Source organism: Calypte anna, chromosome 20, assembly GCF_003957555.1.
Source record: "Calypte anna isolate BGI_N300 chromosome 20, bCalAnn1_v1.p, whole genome shotgun sequence".
Lineage (NCBI taxonomy): Eukaryota > Metazoa > Chordata > Aves > Apodiformes > Trochilidae > Calypte > Calypte anna.
This window is the reverse complement of record NC_044265.1, coordinates 7,234,351-7,261,668: the sequence shown is the minus strand read 5'-3', so window position 1 is coordinate 7,261,668 and position 27,318 is coordinate 7,234,351. Positions and strand designations below refer to the sequence as shown.

At 49.7% G+C, this 27,318-nt stretch overlaps 2 protein-coding genes across 6 annotated transcripts; one reads left to right on the top strand and one right to left on the bottom strand.

The window, feature by feature from the left end:
- The first annotated feature begins 1,200 nt into the window (after positions 1–1,200).
- FITM2 (fat storage inducing transmembrane protein 2) lies at positions 1,201–7,857 on the top strand. The gene is made up of 2 exons (XM_030462897.1): positions 1,201–1,426; positions 3,546–7,857. Exons 1-2 carry the CDS (start codon positions 1,254–1,256, stop codon positions 4,186–4,188), a joined length of 816 nt encoding a protein of 271 aa, XP_030318757.1. The 5' UTR covers positions 1,201–1,253; the 3' UTR covers positions 4,189–7,857.
- Positions 7,858–14,349: 6,492 nt separating this feature from the next.
- On the bottom strand, positions 14,350–27,048 carry GDAP1L1 (ganglioside induced differentiation associated protein 1 like 1). Of its 5 annotated transcripts, none has more exons than XM_030462893.1 (6): positions 26,808–27,048; positions 24,040–24,259; positions 20,700–20,873; positions 18,667–18,764; positions 18,411–18,525; positions 14,350–15,748 (listed from the first exon to the last, which is right to left on the bottom strand). In XM_030462893.1, the coding sequence occupies exons 1-6, from the start codon at positions 26,985–26,987 to the stop codon at positions 15,405–15,407; spliced, it is 1,131 nt and encodes a 376-aa protein (XP_030318753.1). In that variant the 5' UTR covers positions 26,988–27,048; the 3' UTR covers positions 14,350–15,404. The 5 variants fall into 5 exon arrangements, with proteins under 5 accessions (XP_030318753.1, XP_030318752.1, XP_030318754.1 ...); XM_030462892.1 differs by having other exon boundaries at positions 20,700–20,907; positions 24,023–24,232; XM_030462894.1 differs by having other exon boundaries at positions 24,040–24,232.
- Positions 27,049–27,318: the final 270 nt, after the last annotated feature.

Genomic DNA, 27,318 nt, shown 5'->3' with positions numbered 1-27,318 from the left:
AAAAAATGATCCTGAATGAGGAAATTCTCAATTTTTCTCTCAAATATTAGGTTAGGACACTCAGAAAGAGGAGCTGACACCTTAGGCTGAAGAAGCTGATGCTCATTTATAAGATGAGAGAACAGGGCCTCAAGTTCAGGCCAGGGGAGGTGTAGATTGGATATCTGGAAAAACTTCACCGGCCCAGGCTGCGCAGGGAAGGGCTGAGCCACCGATGCTGGGGGGGTTGGAAGAGATGAGGGGTGCAGGGAGATGGCTCCGGGGTGACCTGGCAGTTAACGCTTGGGATTCACGGTCTTGAGGGTCCGATCCAGCAGAAATGGTTCCGTGGTTCTGTGGTTCTGAGGTTTCTGTGTTCATCTGCAGATGCCCCCGAGCCCTGTCCCCTGCCCGGCTCTGCTGGTTTCTGTTCTGACGAGTGACAGCACTGCCCCGGCTCCACTGGGACAGGCACACTATGGACCCTGCAACCAGGGAACCGAACCACGCCAGGACCGGACCCCCAGGACCAGAACCCTCACCCTACCAGGACCAAACCTCTGACACTGCCAGGACCAGACCCTCAGGACCGAACTCCTCACATTGCCAGGACCGAACCTCCAGGACCTGATCCCCAGGACCGGACCCCTCACCCCGACAGCACCGAACCCCTCACACTGACAGGATTGGACCCCCCAGGAACAGACCCTCGGGACCGAACACTTCACACTGCCAGGACAGGACCCCCAGGACCAGACCCTCAGGACCGAACCCCTCACACTGCCAGGACCGGACCCTCAGACCGAACCCCTGACACCGCCAGGACCGGAGCCCCAGGAGCAGACCCTCGGGACCGAACCCCTCACACCGCTAGGATCGGGCCTCCAGGACCTGACCCCCAGGACCAGAACCCTCACCCCGCAAGGGCCGAACCCCACACACTGCCAGGGCCAAACCCCCAGGACCAGACCCTCAGGACCGGACCGATCACCCCACCAGGACCGGACCCCCAGGACCAGACCCTTGGGACCGAACGCCTGACACCCCCACGACCGGACCCCCAGGACCAGCTCCAGAACCGATCACCCCACCAGGACCCCAGGAACGGACCGGACCGGACCGGACCGTCGGGACCGAACCCCTCACAGTGTCAGGACCGGACCAGCAGGCGGCGCCCTCTCTCCCGCTGCCCGGCGGTCTCCGCCAGAGGGAGGTGGGGGGCGTGGCCGGCGCGCGGTGTGACGCAGGTCGGCGCCCGGGCGGTGGCGGTGGCCATGGAGCGTCTGGAGCGGTGCGGCCGGAGGCTGCGGGCCGGGCTGGCAGCGGGCAGGGTGAGCCGGCGGCTGCCCTGGCTCCTGATCGGCATCGTCCTCCTCGGGTCTGCCCTCAAGGACCATGAGCTGGTGCCCGAGACGCCCCTGAAGAACAAGCGCAACCCGCTCAACGTGTGAGGAGGGCGGGAACGCGGGCCCTGAGGGAGGGGTGGGGGCGTTGGTTCTGTCAGGCCCAGGGTGTTCGGTCCGACCGGGACCTCTGCAGCGCTGCTGCCCCGTGGTCTCTCCCCAGGGAAAGCCGGGGCTCCGGCGGAGGGACCCGGAGGGCCAAAGCTGGGCTGGGGGGGGGGAGTCTGTGTGTGTCCGGGCTGTCCCGGGTGGGAGAGGGGGCGAGGGGAGGAGGGAGTGGGGGGAGCGGCCGGGAACGCTGGGGGGGGGATGAAGAGAATTATTTATATGAGGAGAATTATTTATATGAGGATTCCTGCTCTTAACGCCTGCTGTAGGCTGGGAGCTTGCAGAACAACTGGGGTTTCTTCAGCCTTATTTTTTTCTTTAGTTCCCAGATAATTCCTCAGGTTCGAGTAAACTTGCGCTTACTGAGCTGATGTAAAAGCAAGCTGAAAAGAAAAAGTGTTCTGGTGCCTCTGGTAAAAGCAGAGTTACTGCAGTCCCTTCGTAGTGATTTAACTGCCTTAGGAATTCTTTAAAACTGTGTTTGGGCGTTTTGAAGGGCATGAGGAGGGCAGTGAGCTTGGGCAGCATGTGTGTGCTTTACCTGCTGCAGGTCAGAAAGTAAAGCTCAGGTTGCTGTTTTTCCCTGTGCTCGGGGAATTTTGTGCTTTATTGACTCGAATTCGTCAGTTGGTGACATGTGGGAGAGGAGCTGCTTTTAGTGCACCTGAAAAGAAGGATTGGCAGGAACACGTAGGGAGTGAAATTGATCTTACAGTAAAACACACTACATGCAGTTCAAGTCTCTGTTTTGATTACAGGAAGATTATCTGTAGTGACAGTTCCTAAAGTATTTTTTTCCCCCAACAAATTACTTTCCTCCTGGTTTGCCAGCAGCAATCATAGAATCATAGAAGCCTTTTCTGCTTCTATCTCAATGAATGAGGGTTCTGATTTCAATTACTGTCCAAGGTAGCAGCTATAGTTGCTGCACAGATCCCCCTTTGTCTTTAAAATGAAAAGTGAAAGAAGGTACTCCTCAGAATCCTGAGCAAGACCCTGACAGTGTTTGTTAGGGTCTTATTCTAGATACAGAACTCTTCTCTTGCTTGGTTTTGTCTGGGATGCTGAGGTGATGATTATGTGAGATCTGTGTGTGTCCAGCTGTAGCTCAGCCACAGATCAGAATTCTGCTGTCTCTGTTTTTCGAATTGGAACGTGGGGCTGCACAGCTCCCTCCTCCCTCCAGCTGACAGGAAGCAAGCTGCACTGGAAGGTACTAAGGGGAGAAAGAAGATCATAGACTGTGGTCTCCTTAACTTGATAGTAAATTCACTTTTACCTGCTCCACTTCAGGAGTTGAAAAGAGGACTAGTTACACAATACTGTCCCCAGCTAAACAGGGTATCAGCACATCATTAGGTGGTTTTCAAGATTTTACAGGCATCACAGCAAAAAACTTCAAGATTGAGAGTGAATTGAGAGATGGAAGGATTTGGTTTTGCCCAAAGGGAGGTCTCAGCAGCTGGAGGAACAGCAAATGAATGAACACGTGATGCTGCTTCATTTATCTTATAAGGTGATGAAAGAGGAAGAGTTTTATGATCCAGGAAAAGAGTCAGGGCATCTCCTGGCTGTTTTATTCAGTATTAACAGGCCTAGGTTGTGAAGTAAAGATAATTGAGATGGAGGAGAAGTGTCAGAGGAAGGGTTACTGTGGTCAGGGCAGCAAGCTAAAAATACTTGCTTTGCAGCTGCATTCTGAGTAGGGCAGAGTTGAGCGGGTTTGTGGGGTAAGAGAGATTGCAAAACTGAACTGCCAGGCTGCTGCAAGCCTGAACAAGGTCCAAAGGAAAACTGCCTGGGCAGCAGTTTAAATTCCTGACTGAGAGTGTGTTCAGGTGTTGGGGCCCAAAAGAAAGAGCAGGGAGAGGGATAAGATATTTTAAAGGAGGGTGCAAGTTCTTTGAAGGGAGGGCACAAGTGTCTGCATTAGACAGCTCTAAACACTGACCTTGAAACCCTACTTCTTAAAGCACCACCACTCTACCCAGCTCCCATGAAGTTTCACACAAGCTTATTTCTTTATTTTTTTTCTTTTTGGCTTTTCTCTGGCAGGTATTTTGTCAAGGTGGCTTGGGCATGGACGTTCTGGCTTCTGCTGCCCTTCATCGCAGTCACCACCTTCCAGCTTGCCAAGAGCAGGTTCCTCTATGGTCTCACCAAGAGTGTTCTGGTGGTGCTGCGGCGCCTCAGCTCGCTGCTCGTGGGCACTGCCATCTGGTACCTCTGCACCAGACTCTTCATCTATATTGAGAATCTCACTGGCACCTGCTCCACCTCGGGTAAACCCGGGGAGCCTCACCGGCTGTATGCCACCAAACAGGAGTGCCACCAGGACAACGGGATCTGGGATGGCTTTGATATCTCAGGGCACTGCTTTCTGCTCTCATACTGTGCTCTGATGATTGTGGAGGAAGTAGCTGTGCTGGAAGGCTTGTCCATAGACCAGAACTCTAAGCTGCATGTTGTGATCAACAGCCTGTTTGTTTCCTTGTGTTTTCTCACCATGATCTGGGTGTTCATGTTTCTCTGCACTGCCATCTATTTCCATGACTTCAGTCAAAAGCTTCTTGGTGTGCTGATAGGTCTGTCAGCCTGGTATGGGACCTACAGATTTTGGTACTTAAAGCCCTTTTCCCCTGGACTTCCACTTCCAAATATACCTTTAAGTTCAAAGAAATACAGTTATAGGAGATAAAATGTTTTAAAATGTTTGGATTTTGCTTTCAGTACTGTTGTCAGTAGTTGAATGTAGAAATGGTTATGGCATTTCCACTGTAAGGAACACGGTGATGGGCAGGAGGAAACCGAATCTGTACTGGCTGATGGCTGGCAGGTGATAATGAGCTGCTTTCTTGGAAGAAAAAAAAGAGGATATTGGAAGAGATCTGACCTTGTTTAGGTGCTGCTGACTGGAGTTCTCATCATGGAAATCAGAAGTTGGATCTTTTTCTCTTACTAATAAATGGAGGAGGAGATCCAAGGCTGAGAGAAGCCTTTGCTCTTTAGGAGCCTGAAATACTTTGGATGATTCAAACATTGTACACCTCTTTTTTTAATTCTCCTATCTGTATTGTCTCACAGGAAAACTCTACCAGTGACAGTGCTGCCAAGTATTGCAAAATATCAATATTCCTTAAAGCAGTGTAGAGCTCTGTTGTGAAACTAGAACATCTCATGTTGTCAGGTGTTAATGACACTAACTTGCCACAAATGTTTGTTAGCTGTCTGTACCTTCTGCCACAAAAAGACTGTGAGATGTAAAGTAAACTGACTTCAAATTCATCCCTGCCTTTGAAAAGGAAACTCTTGAAAAATGAGCCTTAACTTTCTCCTTATGTGAAGTATCTGTAATAATACTTTGTCATTTTACTCTTGACACAAGAAACAAACTCCTTCCTAAAAAGTCTAGCATGAGAATTTGGGTTTGTTTTTTCTTTTTTTTTTAAATCTTATGAGTTGCACACTTTGCAACAATGAGTACTTTGTGATAGGTTTCTTTTAGAAGAACACTAAATTCTGGTGCTATGAGCCAGCTAGCTTAATCTGCTCTTTCCCTAACAGTCTGCTTAGTAATGAATGGAGCAAATTGTTTATCCCCAGAGCAGCGTGCTTGAAGCAATATTTATTCTTGCTTATCCAGCAATATCAATAAGCTGCTTAATTTGATTGCACAGAAAGCTGTGGCCACTTTTGATGTGGCTAGAAACCCACTACTGAATAAAACACTTAGATAATTAAAAGGTAATCATATCAATCATACATTTAGCATAGTTTTTTTATCATGAAAAGCTTTTTGTTGTCTCATAAAGGCTTATTCTTGTCACAGTTGCACAAAAGCTGTTTTAACAGTTCCAGTGACAAGCAAGACAGGCAAAAAAGTCTGTGGGTAAGGCTGTAGAAAAGTCAGATAATCTGAGAGTGAGCTGTCTGCAGCTTTTGGCTCCAAGGTGAATATTTTGGTGAATACAGGGTATGATGCACCAGAGCCTAATCTGGGGACATTTCTCTTTGTCATCTCAACAGCTCTCTCCCAGCAAGGGAGCCACAGCGTTTGCAGTAAGTACAGCAGTGTTAATTCCACACTTGTGGTCTGCCTCTGAGGAGAGCTGAATTCCCTGGGATCTCCACTGGATTCAGTGGTGTGTGGAAGTTGTTGTGTGTCCTTAAAAAGTGCAAATCACCTTGCAGAAACGAGTTGTTAAAGGAAGCTGTGTATTTTCCATCAAGCTCTTCCTTTTGTTTTTGGATTGAATTGCCTGTTAAGCTGAAAATTTGCACTGATTAACTCATATTGGGTTTAACTAAATTTGTTTTAAACGATGCAAATGCATTTGCAGACATTCTTTTGATGTAAGCCTGCTCCCAATAGAGTTAAAGCTAGACCACAAGCCATTTTCACCATGGAAAAGGATTATATACCCAGAAGGTGTTACAATTAATTTAATTAGATTTAAGTTTCTATTTTAGGTTAAATTCATGTAACTTTCCTATTTAATCAAGGCCTTGGAACAGGAAAAGCTATTTATTTAAGCCAACTGACTTGCTAAAATTGTCTTCAGTAGCAGAAATGTTTTGTGCAATGACTGTCTGGATGCTTCTGTCCACTTCTAACCAGTGTCATACAAAGTTTTTATTATGGAAACAATGTGGGATATGGTTATTGGTTAATTATGGTTAATCTCAACTTTTATTTAAACACAAAAGAAAAAACAAACTTTTGTCAGTGTTTTTGTCTTTGAGATTTTTGTTTCTGATGTCTGTTAAGGTTCTGCTCTTCATGTCCCTGAATGATCCAGCCTCACACTGGTTTTGTGACTGCTGCATGCATGATCAAACTGACCTGGATAATTCTGCAGCATTTGAACAGGTTAACATAGCACAGGTTCTCTAAAGTGCAGGGCTTAAAAAGAGACAAAACAAAGTCATACCTGACAAAAGGAAGTTTCCTTGTCTGTGCCTGTTGTACCAGGCAGTTGGTTTTTTTAGACATGGATGGCTGCCTCTTGCAGGGAAGTGAAAGCCCTTGAAATGTTTGGAGAAATTCCCATGTGCTGCAGTGCCTCTGAGTCTGGAAATCTTGGCACACCGGTCTCCCTTCTCTTCTGTGCAGAGACCATGTGCCAGCTGTTGGCTTAGAAAGTTCCCTTCTGCTCCATACCTTTTCTTTGCACCTTTTGACTCATTTCAGAGGAAATCTTTGCTTCTTTATGCTAGAAAAGTCTCCAATTTTCTGTTCACCTATTTTCAGTCACTTTTATCTGACTTCCTTCCCTGTCCCAAATATACTTTTGTGATTAAAAAAGATTCAGCCTCTCTGTGACAGATTTATAGCCAAAGAGAAGCAGTGTTGTGAGCACCTGGATCTGAAGTCCTCTGCCAGAAGCACAGATTTGTTGTTTTTTTGTTTTTTTTCAGAAGTGTAATATTTTAAAGATAAATATCCATATTTGGTAGTGAATTCCAAAAGACAGCAACTATAATCACAAGAAACACTTGGTCTTTTTCCTTTTTTTTTTTTTTTTAATTATATCCCAACATCTTACTGGCATATTATATGACATATGTGGCATAATGTTTGTTAATTTTTCATTGCCTGTGTTTTCCAGCCTGCTTTGTGGGGTTTGTATCACAGCAGTTGGCCTGGCTGATGATGTGGCTGAGGCAATTCTTGGTGTCTTAAATGATTTCCTCTGCTGGGGCCAGCAGGGAAAGGAGTCTTAGCTACAAGACAGGTGAAGATTAACTGGATTAGGATTCATTTCACTCTTCACTTACCTGGGAGTGTTTCAGATGTTTGCATCACTGGAAGCAAGATCAGGCAAACAGGAAAGTTTAGGTCTTTCGTAAGAGCCATCTGAACATTTCAGACCTTGAAAATGTCTGAAAAAGGTGTTTGCTTCTTCCTCAAAGGCTTTGCTCAGAGCAATCCATGGATGCTTCAGTGGTGCTAAATTATGTTATTAGTTTTCTGTACTGAAATGTAGATTGTTGAGTGGCTGTGAAGAAAGAATCCTGTTGTTAGGACAAAGAGAGAAACACCCAGTTATCCCCTATGGTGCATTTTAATGTCAGTGCTGTAGAGGCTGCTGTGATGTATTACATGTTTTGGAAAATCAGGCTTTAGTTATGAACACAAGTCTTGCCTCACTTTTTGTGTAGAAATAATACCTGTTTTCACTGCTGTAATGTAAATCAGATCCCTGCAGCTTCTTTTCAAACAGCCTTTTCCATCTCTGTCCTTTTGATCAGCCTGCGTTTATCTCTGTTCACTCAGAAACCCATTTCTTTGGATTATTTATTTTCATAGCTTCATCTCACCTCCTGGAGCTCAGTTTAGTAATAAATGCTCTTTACATGCTAGAGACATCCTTTCTCTGTATTTTGTTTTCCTCTCTTTTAAGTATTTTGCTAAAGCTTAAGTTGAAAGTGTTTTGCATACAGGCTTTTGTGAAGCCAAACTTCTGATTAGCTGTAGCTGAAGGAGTTGCTCTGTCACTGTAATGGTGTTTGTGATTTATGGGAGCAGATCTGCATGGAAGGGAAGAAAGGTTTTGTGGCAGAACCACTTGGTGCTTCTGTACAGTTAGCCTTGCCCTTTCCTTCTGTACAGAGAAGTTTCACCCAGGTGGTTAGTGGGAAATCTTAAATTCCTCTGAATGTGAGAAGGGTACCTTGGTGCACAAAGTATACAAAGGGAACATAGAGGTTATGAGTTGGAAAAGCAGAAATGGAAATGATTCTGGGGATTGAGTGCAGTCCCTGAGATTTCAGGCCACCATGTAGTAATGTTTAGTCTGAAAGTTTAATTTTTAACTGCCCTCAGGCCATCACAAAACACAAGCAATGCCATGTACATTGCAGCAAGTTGAACAACTTTTCTCTAAAGCTTTGGGACTACAATGTTGCTGTCCCAAAAACCGAATTTCATCACCCAGGCTTCAAGAAGCCAATCCATACAGGGTTGAGATGTGTTTTAATATCCAGCTCTGCACAGAAAAGGGAGCTGGGTGGTATTCTACAAGCCAGCTCAGCTTCTTGAAATTTAAAGGTTCCTTTTATACACAGAAAGATGTAAAATGACTTTATCTCTAATTATATTCCATCACTTATATATGCACCATTTTCTAACAAGTTCACTTCCATTTTAAAGTGACCATGCTTAAAGCTGTCACTATGCATGCTCAAAGAGTGGGGGGCTTTTTGTTAGTAGGGGTCCCTCTGAACAATGGGTGAGTATTCTAGTATGCCAACAGGACCTGGATATTCTGATGGGATGTTAATGGGCTGAGTCCAATTAGTCAGTGATTTCTACTTGGTGCTCAAGGCTATAGCCAAGGTAAGTTGTGAGGTGTACTGCCTTCCATCCCTGGCTTGAAGGCCTATTTCTCCAGGACAAACTGCTTACTACTTCAGGTACATTTTTTTCTAATTCTTGCAATTTCAGTGTTCTGTAAGCTGGTTTTGTTCTGTGCATCTCTTTGTTCTCTTTTGTATTATTTCTCCCCAACTTTTTACTAATTTCAATTAACCAACATCAGTATGTTAGTTATTATTATTATTATTATTAGTGTTTTGGGAGAGTTGAATAGCAAGGAAAAGAAGTTCTTGGAAAAATGTCCTTTCATGCTTTTCTAGGGAGTGTATCCAATGGAAGGAGACGTTTATCTCTCCAGTGGTGTAATGCTAAAGAAAGAAAAGCGTGGAACAAAAGTAAATATAAATTACGATTCTTTTTCCTCACATCTCTCTGAAGCCTTTTTTCCCATGTCCACTCTATGCTTATTTCATGCTTTTAGGTCATGAATTCCCTCAGTCATGCAATGATGCATCTGTGGGAAGCATGGTTGATGTCAGAGCAATAAACAGGTTTATCTGTAGTGTAAATGTCAGCTCTTTTCAGAAACTCTTCCTTGGATCCTTTGCTGCCTCTCTTCTGCAGAGCCTTCCCATCCCATGGGGACTGGGGAGAAGAGAAGAGCAGTGCCAAGAGGTGACACGTGGCGTGACTGTATCAGTGACAGGCTTAGCATCATGACTCAGTGCTGGAGAAAATGCAGCTAAAAAGATTGTGGCTAAAAATAGTTGACTGTGATGCAGAAAGACAGGCAAAAATTATTTGGAAACAAAGATGATACTGAGCCCCCAAAGCCAAGCATCGGGGGTGTGAATTGCTGCACCCCAGCCCAGCACTTGGGGGCTTTGCAGCACCAGTGTCATCCTAGATCACAGCTCTTCCCAGCACTGTGGGCTGTTGCTCCAGCTTTGCTGTAGCCTGGATTTTAGAAGACCAGGAATGATTCCAGGTTTTTTTTAATGTTGATTGTCATCAGTAGGAAGTTAAGAGAAGTTTTGCCAGGGTGTTTTTTTGTTACAGCTTGCTTTCTGGGAATTTGTTTTGTTTTGTTTCTTTTGCTTGTGGCCAAGAATCCTCCCCATTGCTGTTCTGTAGTGGTTAGCTCTGAGGGCATGGAATGGGAAGAAACTGCTTTTGGTAAGCAAAAAAAAAGAAGACTGTTCCAAGAGGCTTGCAGTGGAGTGACATGACCTTGTGCTGCAAAGAGCAATAGCAGAACAGCACTTAACTATGCAGAATGCTCAGTTCTGTGTCAAGAATTGCCTGCAGCATTATAAAGCACCCTCAAACCTGGTTACACTGTTCTGATTGCAAAGCAGCTTTATTTGGCTAACTCTCCTGAAGCTAAAAAGGATTTAGGTCACGGGAGAGATGAGGTGCTGGTAGAAAAGGGCTGAGAAAGGAGGCAATGGAAGTGGGGGAATGGATGGTGCTATATTTACAGAAAGGCTTCCTAAGTTGTCACTGGTCTGTGCTGTTCCTTAAGGGTGTTTTAGCAAGAGTATATTCTTTGTTGCTTAGCTTGCTTTCTCAAAAGGTGGAAATGAGAGATGCTGTGTCCTCCTACACAGAGCTTCACAACCTGTGGGGTCCTGACAGCAGAAACGTCTCTGAAAATAGTTCTGTATCCACAGGTGTCTGCAGCACGAGGGATAAATCAGGGGGAATCTAGGAGAGAGGAAAGGGTAGGACAGGAGAGAGGGATAAAGGAAAGAGAGCTGGAAGTAGATCATTGTGCAGATGAGAAAGACAGAAAAAGGAGCATTACTGCTGTGAGCTATCAAGGAGTGGGTGGAGGTTGACACTTGGCTGGTTGCTGCCCTTCAGCATCAAAGTTGCAAGGAAATAGAAATAATAATGATCTGCTTTGGCAGCTGCAGGTGGGGCCTTGGGCTGCTGCACCCAGGGTACTGCAGTACAGAACCTCCTCTGCAGTGATAGACATCTGTGTTCTGACAAAGCAGTTGTTCATCTGAATTATTTATGGCATGTGTGGTATTCTTTCTTTCACTGGGAGACATTTCAAACTGACTGTTTTCTGTCTGTTTAATCCTTCAGAGGGAAGCGTGTAAAACAGAGAGTGAAAGAACATGGTGGTGAATCTGTCGTTTGGGCACATTTGGAAATTAGCACAAAGGGAAACAACAGGAAATTTGTACATTGTGAATGTACTTTTTCAGAGAACACAAGTTGCTTTTTCACTACTGCTTAAAACATTGGGTTTGGGATTAGAAGCAACTTGGTCTAAAACATCTGGTTTATCACTGAGGCCATGCTTCTGGAGGTGCCTTAGGGATGCAAAATCAAAACCTGTTCCCAACATACTTACATAGATGTTTACATTCCCATTCATACCCGTGGGTTTGAACTTCTGTCGGGGCTGAACATGGGTTGGGGACTTTATTCTGTCCTGCTAAGGCAGATGATGCTTTCCTACAGGTTTGTGTAGTGAGACAGCTTTGCTGGTGGGGTGAACAGGTGTGAAATTACCCTCTGATCCTCTGACCCTCTACATCCCAGATCACTGCTGGTGTTTTAGCTGCAGACTAGTTAGCTCTTAGGTTGTACACTGTTTCCTGGTTCTTTGGTTATTTAGTTTTTAATCCCATTTTACCATATTTTTATCCCATATTATTTTAATCCCCTATATCTCTTAAGAACATGTGAGATTTAGTTGTTGTCATAGCCTGTTTTGTGGATGCAGTCTGGGTGCCTGGCTTTGATTTTGTTAAGAGCAGTGAATGCCACAAAACACAGCCTGAGGTTAAATATTTTCACAAACTGTAATGCTTGCTGTCCCCAGATGGGGAAGTCCTTTATTTATTTATTTATTTATTTATTTTCACAGTGGAAAGAGAGTTTCCCCTCACTTGAAAGAGCAGATCTTACCCTTTTGACCTTAGCTGGGATTCTGAAATTGCTCTTGGGTGGTAAGGATAGGTTTTTTTCATTTAGAAATAAAGCAAGACTCAGCAATTAATCTCTGATAGGGCCCCAGGATGGTCACTGGGTATTCTTGGGCTGCTGTTGATCTAGATTTCTTTGGCAACCCATGACAGACAAACTCTCTAGTGTGTCCTCTCTCCTCTGGCAAGCTTGGTTTTGAAATCCTTTATTTTGCATGGAAAGGTCTTATCCATCCCTTGACAATCAAAGGAGAAGGCTGCCAGACAGCTGTAAGACTGACATACATTTTCAGTTTTCATAATTGAGTCTTTTCAGCAAAACCTGTAGGAGTAAAAAGATGTCAGAAATTGTAGTGCTACAAATCTGACCATGGGGATCTTGTTAAACAGGAGGCTTGGGAGGGGGGAGGGACCAACCACTCCTTGTGAGCTTGCTTGGTGTCATGGAGCTCCACCTTGGAGACACTCAGAAGTGCGTGGACCTGACTTTCTTCCTTCTGGTAATTTTAAGTTCCACAGCACATGTGGAACAGCACAGATAGAGTTTTTAAGGCCCTGAGGGACCTAAAAACCCATTTGCCTCTAAAATCCAGAGGTTTTGATGGAAAAAAATTGTTTAGGTAACCAAGTCCATATAGGATCAAGTCTAAGAAGGACAACCCATTCCTTCTGTTGTCCACTAGAGCCAAGGCAGCGCTCCCATGAGTTGCCACAGAATTGCTCAGCTGCTGAAATTTCCCAGAGCAGATGTTTGCTCCAAATAGAATCTCTGAGGTGAGGTGCCTCACCTTCCAGCCTTGGGTGCTGCTCTCACCCCACACCTTGCTGAGAGCAAAGCGTAAAGTCCTGGAGTGAGAGAACAGATTTTTGCTCTCATTTTCATATTTCTGGGTACAGAAAGTGCCCTGGGAAGTGAACTGGTGCACATCTTCTGGCCAGGCAGTGCAGTGATCTTCCCTTTTAAATGGAACTAGAGCAGAAAAAGTCTGATCAGGCTCAGATCAGTTGGAGCAAAAGCAACTTGGTGTGATGACAGCCTGAAATCACCACAGGGCTGCTTGCAGTGACTCCTTCATCTGGATCAATTGGGGTGGTGACATTCAGCTGCTGGTTCATTTCAGCAGGGTCTTGAGCATCAATCCAGCCTCTGCCTCTACCAGTAATTGTCTTTTATCATTCTTGCAGATTGCTTTTCCCTGGAGCAAAGTCCTGGTATTTTTCATTACCATGCCAGGGAAACAAGGCTCAGGGCTGAGGAGTTGCACTGTCTTCACTGATTTTTGCTTTTTTCAGTTTGCCTCAAAACAAAGGATTCCTAGTGAGAACCTGTACAGAACTCATCCCTATATCCTCTGTGGCCTCTCAGCAGTCCATGAAGTAACATGACCAGCAGCTCTCACACCTGGGTCCAGACTGCCCCAGACCCTGTTCCATGTCTGGCTCCTTGTAATAGTTGCATTTTTACAGTGTGCTTCAAAACACGATTTTCTCCAGTGTTTAGGGTTCTGGTTTGCTCCATAATTTTAAATTTATTCTTTGGTTTAAAAAAACAAACAAAAAACCAACAAACCAGAATGAGAAGCAAAGTAACCAGGAGCAGTCATGCTAAGCAGGTTCCTTCAGCGGAAATCCTGGGAACTTGGTGAGTATTTGCTTTCATTCTCTCTGTGCTTCCTGGTCTTGTACCTCCACAGATATTCCTTTCTACACCTGCTGTATGCATTTCATCTGCTTTTGGAGATCAGCAGGGACTGTGTGTGTAGGACAATGGACAAAGGTAAAAGGATGAAATCCTGGCAGGGGTTTCATGTCAGTGTGTCTTTATAAAATCTGTAGTGGAGTTTAGTGTCCACTGATGGACCAGATGAACAATGTGTCATCATGTGTGTTCTTGCATCTTTCAGATTCAGCAAAAGAGATGACCTCAGGAGACCTTCTTGCTTTTCTCTTCAAAGGAAGGAAACTAACATTGTATTTGGGGAATGAGTGTCTGTAGTGTTTCACAGCACCTCAGCTGTGGGTGCCAGGGCTGTGTGGGCAGGTGGTGGAGATGGGTGCTCACACACCAAGTTGGAGTGTGACCCTAATCACTGGGGGTCACACAGTAAACACAGCACCTTTGCAGCTACAAAGGTCATTGTATTCCAGAACTGTGTCAGACCAGCCAACATGACTGTGACAAGCACAGCATAAATTTGTGTGTTGCCTAATCCCTTGTAATTCCTGCTAAATGCTCACAATTCCTTGACTGCCAGGTTGAATCAAGAACCAAAGCTCTTGGGGAATCCTGCTGCTTTCAAATGCATGAAGATAATTTTTGAGTTGGAGGCAAATGCAATTCCTACTGCTTCTGCCATGCTTGGCTTACATTGCTGAGCCTAAGCAAAGCAGCATGGCCAGGAATCACCAGAGCCCTCAGAAAACCAGCCAGAAAACAGGAGGTGCTAGCAGGCTGAGTGGGAAAAGGAATGCATTTTGTTTCCATGCAAGTTTTATACCAGTGTAGTACCTGAGAAAAAACACAAACCACCTGAACACCCCTCTGCCCACGGATAAAACCAGAAGTGTGTTTAACACATTTAGAAATGTGAAGCAGTTACTCCTCCCATATGATTTATTGAGGATCTCAGTTTTCAAAGCATGAGTAGCAGTGAGGCCCATTATTCTTTCCAACATGCAAAAGGCACAAGAAAGTCATCAATGTGATTCTGTGCAAAGTGTCTCTAAGAAAACACATAGCGAGGAAATGACAGAAAAGAGCCCCCGATGGAAGAGAAAGCCAAAGTGCCTTCAAGAAAGTGCTGAAAGGTTCTGAAGTGGTTTTACTTTGTCAGAGTCCAGATGTGCTCAGTCGGTGAAAGATGCTTTGCAAATCCGTGAAGCAAAACTCAAGACACAGAGCCAAAAGGCTTAAAACAATAATCTCCTTCATGTGCCAAAATTCAGGATTGAAGTCAAAATTATTTATCTCAGGAAAAAAGTGTGGCAGCTAGAGACAGAGATTAAATTCTTTTTAAAAAAAGCCCACCAAAACCAGACGTAGAAAGTGGATACATTCTAAGAGCAGCTCAATAAAAAATATTCCTTTACATGAAAATAATTTTTAAAATGGATATTTGAACACAAATCCACCTTGACTGTGACCAGCTACTGCACCCTGCTTCCAGGAAAGCCTCCGAGCACGACAGCACAACACCTTCGAGGAGAAGAAAGTCCCAACTACCTGCGTGTGTGAAATGTGACCTGTGAACAATTGAGAGACACAAACATACAGGACCAAGTATCCACATCCTATTATTGAACTTGGATGTTGGGAAGTGTCCCAGGGTTCCCATCTCTCCCTTTGGAGTGGGCAGGTGCCAGAGGTGGCAGCTCTTCCCGGCGGGCATGGCTGAGCCCGTGAACCCCTGAGCCTCTCACTGGAGTTGAATACTTAAACCTAAAAAAGGCATTTACAAGTTGACGCAAATTTGTTGTTGTTGTTGTTGTCTTATTTCCTTGCAGTATACGTTTCTACTTCTAGACTATGGAATGTTACATTAAACAATATAATTATTCATTACCTTGCTTCAAATTTTGTTACGGTTACTGAGGCTTCATCATAATTTCACACGGCACAGAGACACCAAACTAAACACCAAGCAGCCAGCACTAGATGTATTTTTTCTTTAAGTACCAATAAGCAAAATATCCCATTCCCCCCAGAGATCCCATCAGGAAGGAGGCTCCAAAGAAGGAGGGAGGTTTCCGCTTGACCAGCCTGAAGGCATTGGGTACCACTGCAGAGAGGAGCGTGGTATGGATATCTCCCAAAACTTTCCTGAAGGCGAAGCGTTTTTGTATCCTGTCAAAGAAGGACTGTAGGTTGGGTCTGCTGCCATCTTCCCAGTATTTCTTAGAGAGTCCCAGAAATTTGAGGCGGTGCAGGGTGGCTCCTAATAAGACATCGGCCAAAGTAAAGACGCAGCCACAGAGCCAGAGTTCACATTTCTGCCCTGGAGAAAGAAGGGACAGAGCAGGCAGGGTAAGAAGAAACCCTTGGGTGTGCACCTAAAGGCTTGCTCAAAAGATGTAGAAAGGCAGGAGCATGTGCTTTGGACCTGGGATGCTTTTTCGCAGTGCTCTGATGTCCCAGGAGAACATCAAGCAGGCTATGTGATGGAGGGTATCTGGGGCCACAGAGCTGGGAATACAAGATGCTCGTTTATAGCCCACATGAAATTGCTGACTGCAAAATGGCTTTTTAGCCTCTCTCCCAGCTCGAGAGCAGGAGGATATGGCATCTTCTTTTACCCAGGAGGTCTCTGGAAAAGGGCCCTTCCCCTGTCTTGAAGGAAGATGCAGTGCAGTGACCCCTTCTGATGTGTGAGTGCTCAGAGAGAGCAGCATTGTTTGTCCTTGGCTGCACCAGGACCTGTTTCGGGGGTGTCATATTAACTTGTCCTATTTTAGGGATGTGAGAAATCCTCAGGACTTAAAACGATTTGTTGTCTGGTCTGGCTGTTCTCCCTGTGTGCTGGCAGGGAGGTCCTGCCTCTGTCCCCTCTTCAACAGTGAGGACGGCAGTGTCCTGCTCCAGGACACCCAAACGGGCAACATGTTTGTGCTCACAGCCAGGTTTTGGGAAAGGCAGAGCTGGGTGTGAATGCTGGGTGTGAAGAAAGACAATAAAGCACTGATGGCCCTTGATAATGGGTGACCATGCAAAGAACCTCACCAGAGAGACATCCAGGAATAAACCAAGCTATTGTTAGGCTGGCAAACATGAGCTCAGGCCAGGATAGTGTTAAACACTCCCCCAGTGCCCTTTTAATATCAAGGAGCAGGGCTGGGATGGAGCTAAGGGAGGTGGAGGGAGGTGCAAGTAAGGAAGAAGAGCAGAGGAGGCACAAATCCGGGCTCCATCCAGCCTGAGCCCCTGGCTTTGTACCAGATTCTTAATGTGGCAGTGGCTGTTACATCAGGAAAGGAGAGAGAGGCACCTTTATTGCACCCCTGCACTGGCATTGGTGCTGCCAGGCTGCCTTCAGGGCCAGGCCCAGGGAATTACTGGTAATTAGCAGCCCTCATTTGTAGCTGCTTGGCAGCCTGCCTAATCCTACTGGAGGCACAGCCCAAGTGGACAGATTGCTTGCGCCTAATTAGTCAATAAATGTTTTCAGTGACTAATGAATTGTGGGGGTGCCCCTACCAGAGCCTCCTGGGTGCTGTGGGAAACCTGTGGATACCCCAGCTAAGAGGTAAGGAGAGAGGGGCTGAGGTGCCTGCTTGGCTCCTGGGTGAGGAGAAAGCACACGTGAGGATGGTGGTTTTGGGAGAGAGCTGTGACCCAGCCCTACCCCTCCTTGTCTCTGGGCTTCTACCTGTTGCTGAGGTCTGGTCACAGCTGTGGGATGTCCTGGGGTAGAAACACAGGCAAAGGCAACTTGTCCCCTTGCCATCTGCTCCAGCTGGGACCAGTCTGTTCCAGCCAGAAGGTGCCTGTGGCAGGGGGGTCACCCTGTGCTCCTGCAGCATCTCCCACCCTCTGCCTGCCCGCATGGCTGCAGGTGGGGCCGGCAGCCCGGGCTGCGTGGGAGGAGAGCTGCTGCACTGCGGATCCTGGGAAGCTGCCAAAGGGTTGGTGCTTGTGGCCGCTGCTGAGATCCCAGCCTGGCAGTGGGCATGGTGAGGGGTGTCTGGGGGCCTGGAGCAGAGAGCAGGACCAGGAGGCACGGAGGGAAGGCAGCGGAGTGCCCGGGAGCCGGCAGCAGCCATCCCTCTGCTCCGAGTGCATCCCCCCGGGGCACCTCGTTAGGTGGAGCTCTGCTGAGCTGTCCCAGCTCTGGGGTCGGTTAATGAAGAGTGCTCACTGGAGTCAATTAGGGAAGGCATGGTTCCGCTGTGAGCACATCAGGGGCTCTCGGCAAAGCCCTGACCCGGTGCCTGGCAGCCCCGGACCTCGGCAGCTCGGCGGGGCCCTTTGGTACGGCCCGAGCTGACGCACGGCTCCCCGAGGGCAGGGGCAGCTCTGGGGCTGTCCCCCGGCTACCTGCGTCTGGGCTCGGCTCTGCAGCTGGCACCGAGGCTCTGGCAGCCACCATCCCTCCTGGGGCCGGGGTTTGGAGCCCTGCAGGCAGCGGGAATGAGAGGATGACGGCGTCATCCCAGGGTGAGGGCGGGCCGAGCGCTGCCCAGCTGTGCCCTTCATCCCCCTCTGCCAGGCACCCAGCAGCACATATTTGATGTTGGAGATGGCTCGTGTCACTCTTCCCCTCCCGCTGGTGTTTGACGCAGGTCCTGTGAAAGTTCCCACCCCTCCAGGGCCCCTCAAATGTCCATCAGGTTTCCCTGCCTGTGTTCTGTTGGGATGTGTCAAAGCCTCGAGGCCGGGGTGTCCTTGGCTGCAGGAGATGTCCCCACAGAACCGCTATGGGGACAGGGATCCTGCTGTCCCTGTGGTGATGGGCTCCAGGGATGGTTTGCTGGAGGTTTGTAACACCACTGCTTCAGTGACATCAGTGCACCCAAAACCAGGAGAACTCAGCAGCAGCCCTGGCCCCACTAAGCAGTTGCCCTGTGGAGGATGTTGATCAGGTGCAAAGCCATCAGCTACTCCTGGTGTTGTACCTCAGCCTTATATGGAAAAATACCCCATAAACACAGCCCATTGCCTACCTTGGTATTCCAGTTTTCTCTTCTCCAGCTCAGCCTCAATCTGGTCTAGCACCATCCCCAGTTCACCAAGGATCTTCTTCAAGTAGTTCACATTGTCATGCTCCAGGATCTTGGCCTAGGTGGAGAGTGGGGTTAGGATGGGGCAGAGGTCAACACACATCTTTGTTACCATGCAGGGACATAAAGTGCCCATGGAGTGTCCATGGGTCATGTTCCCCCACTGCCAAAGAGATGTGTGTGGTTTTGACCCACTTACCATGAGCTTCTTCTGCTTGGAGAGGTAGGGCTCTGATAGCTGTGGCTCCTCTTCATGGTCCAGCTTCATCAGATCAGTGTTGGCATTAGCTAAATGTCCTGGAAGGGGAGAAAGAGAGAGGGGCTGGGGGGCTGTGTTTGGCAGGGGCAGAGAAGACCTTGTGTCCCAAGCATCCATGTATGTGAAATAGTGTTGTGGCACCAAGAAAAACACCCCAGAGGGCTAAAATGAGCTAAATTCATAGCTTGCTTCTGCCATGCTGCCATACAAGTGGGTGGCTGGGCCACTGCTGGGCCACATGGCAGGGCAGTGCTGGTTGTGGGGCAGAGTAGATCCCCCTCCCTGGCCATGGTCAGGCTCAGCCCTGGGTTTCAGAGAGGGATTCACCTCTTTGTTTCCTCTGCTGTATTCAGGTTAGAGCAGCCAGCAGACCTCTGTCTCCCTCTGTTTTAAGAACATCCCTGAGCTTGACCATAACCAGGTTCCTGCAGCTCCACCCCCAGCAGGTCAATCCTTTGGGCTGGTTTTACACACATGGGTGTAGAGCAGCACAGGAGGGGATGTGCCCTCCAGAATGAAGCTGTCCCACCCCAGCTCAGTGCCTGGGGATGCAATGGGATCATGTGGAGCCCATTGGGAGTGGGGGGGGAGATGCCCACCCTCCTCCCTGCCAGGACATGGGGAAGATCTGAAGGGCTTCGTGCAGTGTAGAATAGGAGATGCAGAGTAACACCTCAGGGATAACACAAATTACCTGAAGCTGGGCTAATGTCTTCCTGCTAGGACCATCTGTCTCTCCCTCCTTGTTCCCTCCAGCAAGGGCTTGGCTGTGCTGGTGTGTGGGTGCAGGAGGTGCCAGGGATGGATGGGGCTGCAGCCAGCAGCAGGCTGCATGCTGCCACAAAATGGTGAAATTCTTTGTTTTCCACCAAAAGCCTTGAAGCTCGTGCTCACTAAGGCACCCAGCTGGCTCTCCTGGGGCTGTAACTTGGAGGGAAGCCTGGATAACACCCTGGTTTCATTTTCCTGTTCTCTGTGTGAGAACCTGGCCTTCAGTTCACTCTCTCCTTGGGATGCAACTATGTGGATTTTCCTTGGAAGCTGAGACGTTGCCTTGGTGTAGGGGATGTGCCCCACTGGCACTGGGGTATCCCACAGACCTGCCACAGCCCCACTGTTGCTATGGCTTGGGAAAAATACCACCAGCAAGGAGATTTGGACAGAGAGGTCTCTCCAAGAGAGGGTGATGCAAGGCAGATGGGGTCTGAAGCCACCACAGCAGCACCCTCTGGGGAGGGAATGGTCTCTGCACCCTGCATCTGCCCACATGACACTTGGTGACACAGGGCAAGCTGCCTGTGCAGGGTGTGAGCAGAGGCAGCGCAGAGCATGAGATACACCTCAGAAACAGCCTGTTTCCCTCTGTGTGCAAGTGCATCCCTTTTCAGAGGAACCATCTGTGACCCAGGGAAGCTGGAGGGGGTGGAACAGTGTTTGCTACAGGCACCATTTGTGTCCAGAGCCTAAAGGAGGGGAGAGATGTGGGGCATGTTGGTACCCTCCTAGCAAGGTCACTTTTCTGGCAAGGGACTCTCTCCAGGAGTGATCCTTGCAGGGGAGTTATATTAAGCATTGTCAATGTTTCATGAGCACTTGAAGGTCAGGTACACAATCTTGTGCAGATTCATCCACATTCTGCAGCTCCATCTGGCTGTACCCTTACCACCTTTGCACTTAGTGCTGCAGGAGGAAGATGAGCAAACTCCCATGTCTCAGAAAGAGCTGGACAAGAAGTGTGCATGGCCCACGGGAGCTCAGACACCCCTGGGGTTAGGTTAGGAAGCCTCTGCAGGGTGCCTGCAGCTCCCAGATTAGCTGGGCTTTGCCTTTTCCCAGTTCTGCCGCTGTCGGTGTTGGTGGAAAAGGGAGGTGAGCAAGAGCAGGGTGTCTGGCAGGGCTGCGGAGCCGAAGGGAACCTAAAGGAAGGGCTGGGGGAGCCGTCCCAGGGCAGCCCTGCTGGAGAGGCGACTTACTGCGGATCTCAGCGGTCGCGTACTTTGGGATCATGGAGTCGGTGGTGAGCTCGGGATGCAGGATGCAGCCGTGTGTGTAGGCGTCCATGGGGAGCGAGTCCAGCAGCTCCCGGTACTGCAGCACCCGGGAGTGCAGGAGACTGCCCGGCTCCGGGATCAGCTGGGTGACGTTTTCTGGGAGAGCAACGGGAAATGTGTTAGGGTGACACTCATCAGGGGCTCTGTAGCACGCACAGGACCCTGGCGGGCAGTCCTGGCTTGGCCTCTCCCTGTCCCAGCGAGGAACCAGCCCATACTGATGGGCAAACCTGCAGGACACGGGGATGTGTGTGTGTCATTACCCAGCCCCCTGTCCCCAGGAGTTCAGAGCAGCAAACCCTTAAGCCCTTTGCTTCTTCAGCCCCTGAATTTGTACACTGGTTGCCCATCTTTCAGAAGGGGAACAAAATCTTCCTCTTCTGCAGAAAAGAGGTAAAACATAGAGATTTGTGTTTGGGATCTCCTGAGTTACATGGTTTTTACATCAGTTGCAACGAGGCACCTTGGGCCTCCTGGAAAATCCCATCCAAAAAGGGCCATCAGGGAGCTGATGACCGAGGAAGGAGCCCAGCACATCCTTCCTTCTCACCTGCAGGAGCAGCCCTCACCCTGGCTGGCTCTGCTCCTCCTTGCCTTGTTGACTTTTATTAATATTTTGTAGACAGCAGTTTGTATCCTGCTCTTTTTTATTATACTTTCAGCTCAAAATACATGGCAAATGACACCACAAGGAGCAAAACGTTGCTGTTCTCTCCCCCAAGAATATCAGGTCTGGTTTTTTATGGGATCATAAATGTTCATGGCCTTTGCAGATAACAGTAAGTAAGTGATGAGTACATTTTCCACTGGGACTTGGTTCTCCCAGTTGCCTGGCAGCTCAGGCCAAGCCATTGGCAGAAGGACTTTGGCAGGCATGGCCAATATGGGTCCTTAATGAAGAGCCTGAAATGACAACTCTGCCCAGCCCCACTGGCAGGAGGAAGGCTGCAGGCACAGGGATGCAGCTTGTCCTGCCCGGGGCTGGACATCATCGTGCCAGCCAGCAGCTGCAGCTGGGCAGCAACCAGGGAAATTTTGGCAGCTCCTGCACTGCAAACCTCCTACCAGCTCTGGTCCATGGCTGTCTCTGCTGGCAGGCCCCATAAAATTTGTTCAGACTGATGGGCATCAGTGTCACTGTCCCCTGAGCCAGGGTAGGGTTTGGTATCTCCCTTCTGGCTGCCTGCACTGCCAGAACTCCAGCTCTCCAAGCAGGGATTTTCCATCCTAGAAAAGTGGCTGGCTGGATGAAATAATAATAACAACTGACCTATGGCCTGCATGCTCCTTCCACAGGGCTCCCAGCCAGCACCCAAAGAGCTGGTGCTGAGGCTGGAAAACATCACAGGCACAGAGTGACTGCCCCGGCTGCAGTGAGATGGAGTGACCACAATGAAATAGCAGAGTGCTGGCTGCCAGCCCATGCCCTGCAGCACGTCCCAGGGAGAATTTTCACTGGGACACCACTGGCTCTGTCTTTGCACCCTATGGCACACTTAAGTGTATGGGCTGCTGTCATTTATAGCCAGCAAGTGATGGGCTGGGCAAAGGTGGGATGGGGGCAGGTCAGAAGGACAGGGGCAGGGGGCTGCAGCCCCTCACCCAAGCTCTGAGAAACATTGTCCCTGGGCATCCTGGCAGTGATTTCTTGGCATTGCTAGGCCATGCCCTAGTGAGAAGTACCCTCAAAGGTGGCTTATTGACACTATTCCCTGCTTTTTTTTTTTTTGAGAAAAGAAAACCACTGCTCCTCACACCCCCCCCTTACTGACAGCAGACCCTCAGACTGTGTGTAAGCAGCTATAAAAGGCCATGCTGCCATCCCAGGGGAAAATCAAACTCATTGAACACACCTTCTGCTCTGCGAGTGGTTCCCCCTCTGACCAACACCCCAGCACCCAGGGAATATTTTTGGCAGTCAGTGCTGAGGGAGACTGCTCAGGGCAGGGTGTGCTGCAGGAAGTGATGCTCTGGGCCCCCTTCCCTCTGCCCTGGAGCTTCCCTTTCCATTTCTCAGCAAAAAGGTTAGAACCTGCACCTGGCTGGAAAATCTCAACAATAAGAGTTTCCCAGTGCATGGGCAGCAGTGTCCCCCTCCTGCTGGGGACAGCCTGTTGTCACATATGCCAGACCACCTGCCCTTCACAGAAACTGGGTGAACAATGTGGGGAAGCATCCTCACAGACTGATGCTTCTCACTGTGCCTTGGTCCCAAGGCTGCCATTCCTTGGGCTCCTCCTGACTGATTCCATCCCTGTTGCCCCCACCAGCAACCAGCATCATGCCTCCTCCAAGCAGCACCAGCACGATGGGGCCAGGAGAGGACAGCAGCTGAGCTGCCAAGATGCCCTTGCTATTTTGAGATGGTTTTGATGTCTGTGTTGCAAGGGGGGGATGGATGCCGGGGCGATCGTTGTGATGGAACAGCCTGAGCTCCCTGCTCAGCTTTGAAGCCTCCCTGGCAGAGTGTCCCAACCTGAAAGCCCAGAGGGAAAAGAAGGACAAAGGGACATGAGATGCTGGAGAGAGGCTGCTTACTGCAGTGGCTGTGCAAAAAGCCACCTTCCAGCACTGTCTCAGCATCCTGGTGTTCTGGGCTCAGCCAGCTGCTAACTGCAGCCCTTCTCCAAGGAAAATAAGAGCTTCCCTCCCCTGGCTGTCCCTTCCTTTGGGTTTGTGTCATATCACCCTCCCATGGTCCCCAGTGCTTCTGGCTTTCTTCGACTTTAAAGATGTGGTTTTCTCTGAAGCATGCTGGCACGTCCTGCCCATGGCAGTGGCACTGGGCTCACTGAGGAAGGGAAGAGGGGCAGCAGCACCCAGCCCAAACTCACCTTCTCTCAGCAGGGCCACTTATAGGGAGTTACTGGGGTTTTTATACTGTTACCTGAGGCCAAAGTACAAAGGTGGCCACACCCAGAAGTATTCCCAGAGGTTGTGGCTCTGGTGAGATGCCACCATCCACAGCAGGGACAGAGGGAAACAGTCTGGTTTGGGAGCCTAACCTCCGTGGCAGAAAAAGAGGGGACCCAGCTACAGTCCAGAGCCTCCGAGCAACACTTCTAAGGGACATTTGGGGATTTCTGCGGAGAACCCTTAATTTTAATGGGAAAATGTAAAAGTCTGGGGAGAGCTGGTGGCTTGATGGTCTTCTGGAGTAAAGCTGAACTTCTAAAGGACAAAGTGGCGGCGTTTGGCAAACAGCATCTGGATTAGACCAGAGTTTCCCCCAAGACGCATCCAACTCCCCCACCCCCATTACCTCCCGTGAAGTTCTTCTCCATGTAGTCAATGATCTGGTTGTAATCACTGATGATGTTGTCCTTGTGGATGATGACAGGCACCTCCTCCCCCAGGTTGAGCCTCATGAACCAGGGCTCCTTGTGCTCCAACACGGGCATGCTGACATCCCTCTCCTCACAGGGCAGCCCCTTCTCTGCTATCACCAGACGCACCTGGGGCAAGGAGCCAGGGAGAAAGTGCTCAGACCCTACACTGATCCAGCCCTGAATGGAACCCTGAAATCCCCACCACCACCCCATTGCACTCCTGACCCTCTCCTACTGCCCCAGTTCAGCCACGTGCTAGGACACAGCTTGTTCTGCAAGAAGCAGTCCTTGGCATGGGGCCACTGCAAAATCCAGGCAGCAGATCAAAGCTTTCTCTTCCCAGCAAATGGGGGAGACCTAACCCCATCCTAATGTTGCAGGATGGACCATCCTCCCTCTGGTTGCTAGTGGCACATGCCACAGGTGGAGGGGTGGAGACCCCATCCCTGGGCAGCAGGTGGAGGGAGACAGCAGCTCCCCAGCTGGGGGGAATCAGTGATGCTGCTCTGGCTCCTCATATAACCCCAGCACATCCCTAGGGAGGAGGCTGTAGAGGCTGCAGCTTTGCACTCAGTGGTGCTACTGCCTGGCTGGAGGAGGCTTGGATGCCAACTCAGGTATGCCCTGCTCTCAGGATGGGCTCTGGCTTTACTGTCTTATGGGTGGGCAAGCTGGGCCTGGCAGCACAGAGGGGCAGGAGGGGGTCTGGATGTGGGGCACCATCCCCTTCCCCTTCACCCATGCGCAGCCCTTAGGACTTGTCCTGCTGCTTTGCTCTGTGTTGGAGGTGGTGTTGGATATGTACTCAGGGGTGGCATTTTAGGCCTCTGGGTTATAAAAAACTGGTTGTTATGAACTAAGTATGTCAAGCAGGCAAAGAAAAAAAAGCCTTGAGGGATGTGAGACAGTCACATTTCACAGAACCACTGAATGAGGGAAACACATTTGTTTTCCTCCAGCCTGCAGCAGCTAAAAATATAGCTTAACAAATATAAGTGTTTCTATCAGTACTTCAGAGTTCCTGGGGAGTTGGTAATTATCTACAGAGATGGCAATTTAATATTTTCTTTCAAAAATCAAACAAGGAAAAGCCTAGTTCCTGATCTGCAACTTGCTCTTGGCCTGTTTTGTTTTTTTTTTTAACTCCCGACTAATGGATAAACACTGTCCAGGACCACTCAGGGCATCTGTCTTGAAAATCCCAGTGCTTCTCTTCTCTGCTATCAGAAGCAGAGGCCAAAGACCTGGCAGGAGGCAGGTGCTGGGCGTGGGGCAGTACAGGCAGAAGGGCTCAGCTCCTGGCATAACCCTGGGAGCCCCTACCCAGACCCCCCAGCTGGTCCCTGCAGCACTGGCACGGCTGCAATGAGGAGCCCTGTGTGAAAACCCATAAACCTCCAAAAATCCCTTTGCAAGCAGGGCCAGATCCTGGGGGAGGGGGTCTCAAGATCCTTCCCACAAACAGCCCCCAGCACCAAGACGGTCCCGGGGAAGAGGAGGAAAAGCTTTTGCCCGCAGCCGGCTGGGAGCAGAACTCCTCTGCAGGGAGTCCCCGCACAGCCCCCGCCACCCCCAGCCCATGCTGGCCCACCCTCCCGCACACCCTTCTGCCTCTCAAGTGGTCCCAGAACCGAAGCTCGAAGTGGTGTCGGGGGGTGCTGGGGCTGTTCTGTCCCCAGCCCCGCCGAGGTGAGGGCGGTTGTAGGAAACCCCCAGCACAAAGTGCCCGAACCGCTGCCTCCGCGCCGCTGGTGGCCAAAGGAGCGAGACAAAAGCCAGCAGCGAGCCCGGGGTGAGGCGGGGAGCCTGGCGGGCCCATCCCTGGCAGGTGCGGACCGGGAACCCGTTCGTCACCCACTGCCGGTGGCGGCAAAGGCGAACATGTGGAGCCAACCCTGCAGGGAGCAGCCTCCCGGTCCCTTGTGCCCGGCAGCAGGAACACCCGGCTCTGCCCTTGGCCTCGTCGTCAGGGTGTGAGGGTCCTGGAATAAGGGGGAGAGCCTGTGTTTCTCCTACCCCTCCGAGTAGCCTTCTCCCCGTTTAATATCTATGGCATGAGATTTGGGGCTGGGAGGAGAAGGATGGATTTGCCACACAGCTGCTGTGCTGCAAAATGAGCATTTACTATTGCCCGGAGACTGTGATTCCCGGCTGTTCAGCCCCAGGAGCCTCGCACGGAGCAGAGGCACCTCGGGAACGGGATTTCCAGGGTGCTGCTGCAATGTCAGAGGTGAATCATCTCTGCGTGCTGGGGTCTGATCCCCGGAAGGAGCTCAGCTCCAGGGCTGCCTCCCCCTCTCCCAGCAGCAGGGTGGTCCCAGGGCCCTGCTCAGCCTTTGTCTCTGCTTCTGGCCCTGCCGGAGTGGGGCTGTGAGCCAGCACAAAGCCAAGGCGGTTCCTGGTGCAAGCTGCCATCCCAAAGCAAAAGCAGGATTTGGCTGAGCCCCCCCCCCCGTCTCCCATCCCCTCCCAGGCAGATGCTGTTAAAATGCAGAACCGCAGGTACAAAAGAGCTGCCCGGCCGAATGCTGCTGCCCTCACCAGCCCTGGGGATGAGCCCCTGGGTCTCCCTGACAGTGCATCCATCCTCTCCAGGCAAGGGGATGCCCCGGGGAGTGGAGGTGATTCTTCCCGGGAAACCCATCCGAGCGATTTTCTTAATTTTTTTAATTTTTTTTTTTTTTTTTTTTTTTTTTTTTACCTTTTGTGAGCTGAAGGACTGGGTCCAGTGATACAAAACCAGTCTGTCCTGGGATTTGAGAGCGGGGTCTGTCGGGTCCTGGTTTTCCTCCCCTTCCGTGGATTTCCCTGCGTCGTTCTCCAGCGCCGAGATGGGCCACCAGCTGCAGTTGGTGGGAGTAACATTATTGGGAGTCGCCATGACAGCCTGCGAGCGAGCGGGGAGAGGGACGAGGGAGCGAGCGGCGCTAGCCCAGCATCACATGGGCTCCTGCCAGCAGCATCACTCCCGGGGCAGCTCCAGCTCCCCGGCTGGGATGGGCAGCGTGGGGCGGTGGGCGCCGGGGGTCACAGGAGAGGCTGGAGGTGGGGGTGAAATCCCAGCCCGTCCCCGCTCGTGGCGGGGCTCCCACGGAAACGTGCGGGCATCGCTTCAATAGGCGAGTATGTCAGCAGCGGAGGCTCCTGCTGCCTGCCAGCTCGGCAATCCAGGGCAGCTCCAGCCCCTGCAGCTCCTTAGGAAGATTTTGCAG

Bases quoted from the DNA above. Each gene is read 5' to 3' on its own strand.
- FITM2 (XM_030462897.1), top strand. From the start codon at position 1,254: ATGGAGCGTCTGGAGCGGTGCGGCCGGAGGCTGCGGGCCGGGCTGGCA. The intron at 1,427-3,545 runs GTGAGGAGGGCG...TTTCTCTGGCAG, and splicing joins AAGCGCAACCCGCTCAACGT to GTATTTTGTCAAGGTGGCTT.
- GDAP1L1 (XM_030462892.1), bottom strand. From the start codon at position 26,987: ATGGCGACTCCCAATAATGTTACTCCCACCAACTGCAGCTGGTGGCCC. The intron at 24,233-26,807 runs GTAAAAAAAAAA...TCCTTGCCCCAG, and splicing joins AGTCCTTCAGCTCACAAAAG to GTGCGTCTGGTGATAGCAGA. The intron at 18,765-20,699 runs GTAAGTCGCCTC...CTCCCCTTCCAG, and splicing joins CGCGACCGCTGAGATCCGCA to GACATTTAGCTAATGCCAAC.